This window comes from Typha latifolia, chromosome 9, assembly GCF_019914945.1.
Source record: "Typha latifolia isolate L0001 chromosome 9, TyphaL0001v2, whole genome shotgun sequence".
Taxonomy (NCBI): Eukaryota; Viridiplantae; Streptophyta; class Magnoliopsida; order Poales; family Typhaceae; genus Typha; species Typha latifolia.
In genome coordinates, this window is record NC_133094.1 from 7,033,891 (window position 1) to 7,041,695 (window position 7,805).

Below are 7,805 nucleotides of genomic sequence, written 5' to 3' on the forward strand. Positions count from 1 at the left end.
GTGGAAAGATGGTGAAGAGACAAGAAGGAGATTAAGATAGATAGATAAAAAAAAAGCAAAAAATCAATATTCTAATAGCATAATAAATTTAACTGGCATTCACATATATATAGAGGCTAGCCAACAAGTCTTAAAATAATAAGTAACACTAATTCTGGAGAATTCCCACTGATTGCGTTCGAACGCGTATTACACATTCTCTGAATTTGCAAACCTAATATAGGCGTTCGTAAAGACGTTCGAACACGACCCCTCCTGCATTTGAATGCGACCTACAAGAATTTTATTTTAATAAAAATAAACAACTAATGCAGTAAGAAAAGATCCTAACTAAATGTATCAAACTACAATCAAATTTGTGTGCACAAAATTCGGCTATTCATACACTGCCTGCCCTTTAAACAAACTATGAAGCCAAAAAATAACTCTCAAGCAATAACATCCAGGAATAAGGAAAGCAACTCGAATATCCAGCACAAGATAACTGGCCAATATTGTGCCTTACAATAGTTTAAACTAGGAACATAAATATATCGTCCAACAAAAATTACAATACTCGAAGTGTTCCTTAGACTAAGTCTAATTTCTAGCAAGGACCAATTCCCCAAACCCTGATGGTTCCATCAGTGTAACCAGTGTAAAGAGTGCTCCCATCGGAGCTCCAATTCAAGCTTGTACAGTACAACATCTGCCAGAAGAGGCAAGACACAAAAGGGTTATTCTTCTTCCACATGAAATTAAGAGGCATTTTGCTAAATATCAGCAAACAGTTGTTAAACTAAATATTGAAACAGGTTTTACACACCTCATAAAGGAAGTTATAACTGAGATAGTCAATAAGCAGCATTTCACATTAATCACAAGAATTAAGTTCCTTTTCTGATAAAAGTTCACAAAGAGAAGAAAAAAAAATAAAGCCCTAACAATAGAAAAAGAAACTCGAAATGAAGCAGAGCTTGTATTATTACTTTTGTATTATTAAATTTTCTAAGACTAACTTAAGAGATTCAATCACTAGGGAGCCTTTGGTTGTTGGATGGGATAAAAAAGAATAAATCTTCATTTATCCTAGGGATGGCATGTCTCCTAGATTTATTAATCTTGTCTTCCATTTTTAATCCACTATTTGTTTCATATAAAACTATGAATTGGACAACTAAATACTTAAATAGAATGACATCATTATCCCCCTAAAGAAAACTAATAGTGCTAATTTGTATCTTAAACTGATATTGGTTATCTCGAGCATAATCTATATCGTTAAACTATACTATGAAATTTATTATATTAACTATCAGAAATAATTCAATTCAAACTAAAACTAATAGAAATAAATATTAAAAATGGAAATGCATAATAACAAAAAAAAGCTTTTAAAATAGCAATACTTTAAATAAAATAATATTCAAAATAAAAATAAAAAGCAAAATAGAAAGTTCCTGAAACTAAATATAAAATTATGTAATTGAAATTGTTAATTATATATCAAAATCACTAAACTTATATTTTCTAATAATAATAACAATATGGTAATAGAAATCTTATCCGTCAAATCGGGGTATACCATCTAGCCCTTCTTGGGATGCTAGTTTGCTTCTCTAAGTGGATATGACAACTGGCTCAGACTCCTAATTCAGTCCATTATTTTCGTATCAAAAATAAAATTTATGGGAGACAGAATATCCAATACAATCTTATCCTCTATACATCGACCAAACAAACAGAAGAAGCTATTTGGAGCATCTTGTATGCATTATGCATGCAAATGTGAAGACAGAATGTAATATACAAATAATGATGCTCAACAAACGTGGCCTATTGTATACAAACTAAACTTAAACTTCTGCATGACAGGATACAAAAGCTTTCACCTTCAGCAGATACTCCATAAGAATTGATTAGTCTAGTATAACAGATGCTAAAGATAATAGATGAAAGAATTTGTGAATCTCACACAGAACTGGAAATGTATATCCCCATGTTTGTTTTAAGAAAACCCTTCAGGAAAAAAGTTTACTGAATCAGGTCAAGCTTAGGCAGCTTTAAATCTAAACTAGCCGGACTGATCACAGGCATTTCTTCCTTCTTAGCAAGACACCCTAGATTTTAACCTCCTCAACGAGCACCCATTAATTTGTCAACTGTGAAACATACTGCATCACTTGAAAAAGAGTTTTCTTAACCTCTTTTTTTCTCGGAATTAATCTTCACAACAAATTTTAGTTGAGGCAACCAAATTATTATGGATACTGTCCCTTGTCCTTATGAAAAGAACGAGATGGCTCTTCAAAGACTTATGGAGAAAGTAAACAGCCATATAACCGATTGGCTATGAGGAAAGGCTAAACTATCTTCAGCAAATAAAAGAAAACAGACCATAGAAATCAGGGAAGAAAAGAGATCTAAGTCTTTAATGACCATCTCATGACCTCCATTAAACAATTTCATACTTTATACCTTGATTAAAGCTAAATAGAAGGTTCATGTAACAGAATATCCAAAGGCCATTGGAACAAAGAAAAAAAGTATATGATTGGCCAAAGTACCCTAAATCTCTCATAAAAAACCCATTCTTGTTTTTAAAACAAACTATCGTTAGCAGATCATCTGAAACAATACATTCTATTTAAAAATTCCAATGGCTGCTTAAAATAAAATTTTAAAACATAATAACTTTCTGGTATCAATAGAACAGCATGAAATACTACGAAAGAACAGAGAGCCACAGATCCTACAAATATCAATAACTAAAAAATCAAAACAAATCTTAGAAGAATATAAATAAAGATGGACATCTACAGCATGTTGATGACATTAGAATGTTTTCAGCCATTTAATTCATGAAAAGCAATGTGAGAACAGAACAAGCACCTGATCTCTTCATACATACTGGAAAATAGTTACAATACTACAAGAAAGTCAACGTGCACTACAGATAATATTATTTGCTGAATAACTTACAGACACTGGGTAGGATGTATGGAGCATACCAGATAGAGCAAAAAATGGAGAACATCATCACACAGACTAGTATTTTACTCACAGTCATAAGAGTTGTCATAATGAATTAACTTAAAAAAGCACAAGTCATTCTGATCAAGTCTGCAACCACCTTAGCGGATTGCCATCTATCACTAACTACACAACAGAGGCCAACACAAGTAATCATCTCAGGTAAAACATTCCAGGAAGTATGATAATAAACATAGATCATGCAATGGCACGTACATGAATAGAAACAGCTTCCTGATGATCGCTAACAATAAAAACTATGTTAATGTACTCCCTTCAACAATGAGATCATCAGAAACTAATTTAGATAAACCTTAATATGATAAATTGAGATCCTTGTCTTTAATGAGAATCAAAACACAAATCAGAGACTAAACAGTATAAGAGGCAACTAGCATATCAGAATCAAAACTCTGCCTACAGAGATCTTAAAGATATAGAGAAAAACTAAAGAGAGATGGAACCATAAAAGTTTTACCTGGTTCTTGCTTGTGGGCGTCTCAGGCTTGAGATCCTGCACGACAGACTTGCTCTCAAGATCCCAGATCTTCACACTGTCCTGTGTTGCAGCGCAGAGCCAGTATCTGCTCGGGCTAAAGCAGAGGGCATAGATGATCGCCCCAGCGTCAAGGGAATACAATCTCTTCCCCTCAGCAAGATCCCAAAGCAGTGTAATCCCATCTTTGCCACCACTTGCACACAGCGATCCGTCCGGGCTAACTGCGACTGTATTAACGTAACCCCCATGCCCCGTGAGGGTGCATCTCAGTTTACAGTTAGTGAGATTCCAGACCTTGACCGTGCGATCCCATGAGCCCGACACAATCAAGGGCTGAAAGGTGTTGGGAGAGAAGCGGACGCAGCTCACCCAGTTGTTGTGGGCGTCCGCATCCTGGATAGTGTACTTGCACTCGCCGAGAGTATTCCAGAGCTTGATGGTCCGATCCCGCGAGGCCGACATGATCTGCCGGTTGTCAACAGAGAAGGCAACGGAGAGGACGTCCTTGGAGTGACCAACGAAGCGGCGGGTGGTAACTCCGGTATTGATGTCCCAGAGACGGAGCTCGCCGTCCCAGGAGCCGGAAAGAGCGAATTGGCCGTCGGAGGAGAGAACAACGTCTTGGACGAAGTGGGAGTGGCCAGTGAGGCGGCGGAGGGGAACGCCGTAAGCCGCGGATGGGTCGCCGGAGGAGACAGAGTCCTTGGTTATATTCCAGACGAGGACGGACTTGTCGCGCGACGAAGAGACAACCTTCTCGGAGTTGTCGATCGGGGTGGCGATCGCCGTCACCACGTCGGTGTGACCGCGCATCGTCCCTCGGAGAACCAGCGTGTCCGTCATGGGAGAGAATATGGAGATGTACAAAGAGAATGTAAGGAAGACTTAGGGTTTTAGGCGCAAGACGAGAGAGAAAAGGAGGCGAACGGGAGGGACAGGAGAGTAGGGATGAGGATCATTATATATGTATAACAACTAGGGTTTCGATACAAGACCAGGGAATTGGAGAAGAATTAAGTGATGATCAGGGCCGTTCAAATAACAATTTCTAAGATTCTCGTTATTTGCTTATTCGAGAGTTTTTGTCCAAACTAGCCCTCCAAACATTTTTTTACTGAAATAAAACACCCTAAATTTAATACTAAATGGTGACTGTTTAACACTACATTTTATCTATAAAAAAAACAAAAACTAATAAGTTCAGCCTCTTCTTCTTAAGAAAAGAAAACACTAATAAATTCAGCATTTTCTTATTAAAAGAAAGAAAGCATCAATAAGTTCAGTACTCTTCTTAAGAAAAAACATTCAACATCTTCTTCTTAAGAAAAAACTACTATGTTTAAAGACCGGACAGGTACGAGGATGGGTTGGTTATTTGGATTGAAGGGGGATCTTGATGGCGGTGGAAAGGAAGGAGAAGATGATATGTGGATGAAAATATTGGTGAATTAGGATGGGGATAGGATGAAGGGAAAGAAGGTGTAACACCCTGAAATATTAAAAAAAAAATTAGCGCCTGTGCACGCCACCAACACTCCCCACTCTAACTCCCTCCACCCCACCATCTCTCTCTCCCTCTCCTTCTCTCGGGTTGCCGACGCTGGAGCCGACGAAGCCCTAGACCTCGAGTCGACAAAGCACCACTATAAATTTCAGTAAATTAACCCCTCCCCCTCACCATCATCGGAGTCCTAGGTGGCCAATGACTTCGCGTGTAACGCCCCCGCCCGGCACGGCACGGGCACGCCCACGCGCCCACACGGCACGTGCGGCTCACGCGACAGGTCGGGCGGGGCCCGTCACGCACAGGTACATTCCTATGCACATATAATATAACACCAAATAAATCATACTATCAACCAAATAAACCTGTTAATATATGAATATTTAATTCCGCAAAATATACACTAGACCACTACATAATCTGGCATGACCCACACATGCCACAACAAACCATCAAGATACAACTAAACAATTGATATACGAGTACACTATAATCTGATATGTTTTATACAAATTATCGTCTATACAAATGAAGTACAAACATCAAATAATGGTATAACTCAATATTTGATTAAACTATCTTCTATACCATCTCACGGTTAGAGCTCGCCTCATCTTTACTCTAAAATATCTCCTCAAGATACCTCAAGTCCCTATCACGTATCATAATATATGAGGGGGTTAGAAAAGAAATAAAGAGAGAGTCAATAGCAAAAGGCTCGGTAAATAGACCTTACCCCGAATCAGTGATGCCAAATAGAGAATAAATCATATACTGGATAATATGAATAAAAAAAACAGCATGATGCCATGTATGAGCATGTATATATATATTTTCAATAACATACATATGAATAAAATCAATTCTCATGAATGAGCATATTACATCCTCAACCAAAAATATATCTCATGATAAAATTACAATATAGCATCACCGAATATAATAACATATGATGTATAACAATCACGATCCAATGATACTAGTTACATTAATGATGATACATGATACATGCCAATCACTAGATATTCATATATGTTAGAGCCAGATATAATCCACATATCTCTCACTATCATAATCATCTATCTCAACTCTGAATATCATCCATCATGCTAGACTATAGTATCCGGCCCCAAAATCGATATACATCATGCGACAAGCTCAAAGCATACCCTGTCATACGTTAAGAGTATCTCTAAAGATAAATCATACCCTGCCATACGCTAAGGGTATCTCTGTAGATAAATCATACCCTGCCATACGATAAGGGTATCTCAGAAGAAAGTAATCATACCTTGTCATACGCTAAGGGTATATCAATGATAGTTATACCCTATCATACGCTAAGAGTACAACCATCAGCCATCACCATACTCTGCCATACGCTAAGAGTATGTCCAGTACCAGTTCGGACCAGATAACGTTTCGCACAGAACGGGCGATGAGTATGAGCTTTGACTTAGTTGAATGAGGCCTTGCTTCGACATCTCGGCTACCATCTTGGAGATAACTTTATTTTGCACATGTGAATATCGATATGGTCTCACATTCGCCGGTGCAGCCCCAGGTACAATCTCTATGCGATGGTCTGTCGTTCTTCTTGGTGGCAACTCTTTGTTTCCTTGCTTAAATTTCATCCACATGCTCCAGAAGACAAAAGTGACAGATCCCAAGCTTTGTAACCACTTAGTGCCTAGAATAATGTCCGCTCCTCACAGCGCCAACGGATATAAGTCCACAATGATGTTGTGTCTTTGCTCCTGTATACCGACCCGGCGACACAAGCTCTCCGCCTTAAGCTTCGTGCCATCTCCAATAGCTAACCCCGTGGTCGGTTCAGCATCCAAACCCAATCTCCTCACTAATCTCTCGTCTAAAAAGTTGTGTGTACTCCTCGAATCGATGAGAATGTACACATAATGCTTTTTAATGAGTCCGTCTACCCGTAACGTCCTCAGCGCGGAAGTACCTGAATATGCATGCATCGATATTTTAGCTTGGATGTCTTCCTCCGCACCCTCCTCAATGGCCTCCTCATGGACCTCCTCTAGGCATCACGGTCCCGATCGGTTTGGAACAACGATGACTAGGGGTGAAACGTTCATCGCACCGAAAGGAAAGGCCCTTCGCTCTTCGGTCCTCCATCTGGGCAGCTGTGAGAGTTCGAACGGGGGATCTACTGCCTCCTATAACATTGGAAGAAGGTCTCAAAGGTGGTCGTGGTCTAGTGCTCGCAACCATTGTTTTTGAACCCAAAGAATTTCCAACTAGCGTTCTAGCTGCAAACCGCCCATCTCGATTGCCCCAACTTATTTTTGCTGTCATCTTAAGAGCCTTATGTTTTTGCTCCATCCTCACGGCCTTCTCAAAGGCCTCCTCAAGAGTGGTAGGACAAAGAGCATGAACATCCACCTGTATCTCCTCTTGAAGCCCTGAAATAAATGTGCTCATTAATGTTGATTCGGGCCAATGTGACTCACATCGACTATTAACTCTTTCAAATTCAGCTTTGGTACTCAATACGGTTGTCCTCTGAACCATCTTACTTAATGTGGTAGCAAAATCTTCATATGCCGCTGTCCCAAATCTGCGTGTAATCCTCCTACAAAAGTCAGTCCAACCGGTAAATCCTCCACCACGAATAACCGATCTATACCAATGCAATGCCGTTCTTTGGAGGTGAAAGCTTGCCATCTGGACCTTTGTGTCCTCCGCTGTCCCTTCATAATCAAAGTATTGTTCAACTTGAAACACCCAATTCATTGGATCACCGCCTTGGAAGTTTGGAAAGTC

At 39.2% G+C, this 7,805-nt stretch overlaps 1 protein-coding gene across 1 annotated transcript; it reads right to left on the reverse strand.

Annotated features, from left to right (window-relative positions):
• Positions 1 to 449: 449 nt before the first annotated feature.
• On the reverse strand, positions 450 to 4,518 carry LOC140794780 (small ribosomal subunit protein RACK1z-like). Its single transcript, XM_073146957.1, has 2 exons — positions 3,491 to 4,518; positions 450 to 688 (listed from the first exon to the last, which is right to left on the reverse strand). Exons 1-2 carry the CDS (start codon positions 4,352 to 4,354, stop codon positions 587 to 589), a joined length of 966 nt encoding a protein of 321 aa, XP_073003058.1. The 5' UTR covers positions 4,355 to 4,518; the 3' UTR covers positions 450 to 586.
• Positions 4,519 to 7,805: the final 3,287 nt, after the last annotated feature.

Excerpts from the sequence above, each read along its gene's own strand:
- LOC140794780 (XM_073146957.1), bottom strand. The coding sequence starts at position 4,354 with ATGACGGACACGCTGGTTCTCCGAGGGACGATGCGCGGTCACACCGAC. Across the intron at positions 689-3,490 it reads CGCCCACAAGCAAGAACCAG|ATGTTGTACTGTACAAGCTT; the intron begins GTAAAACTTTTA and ends CTCTTCTGGCAG.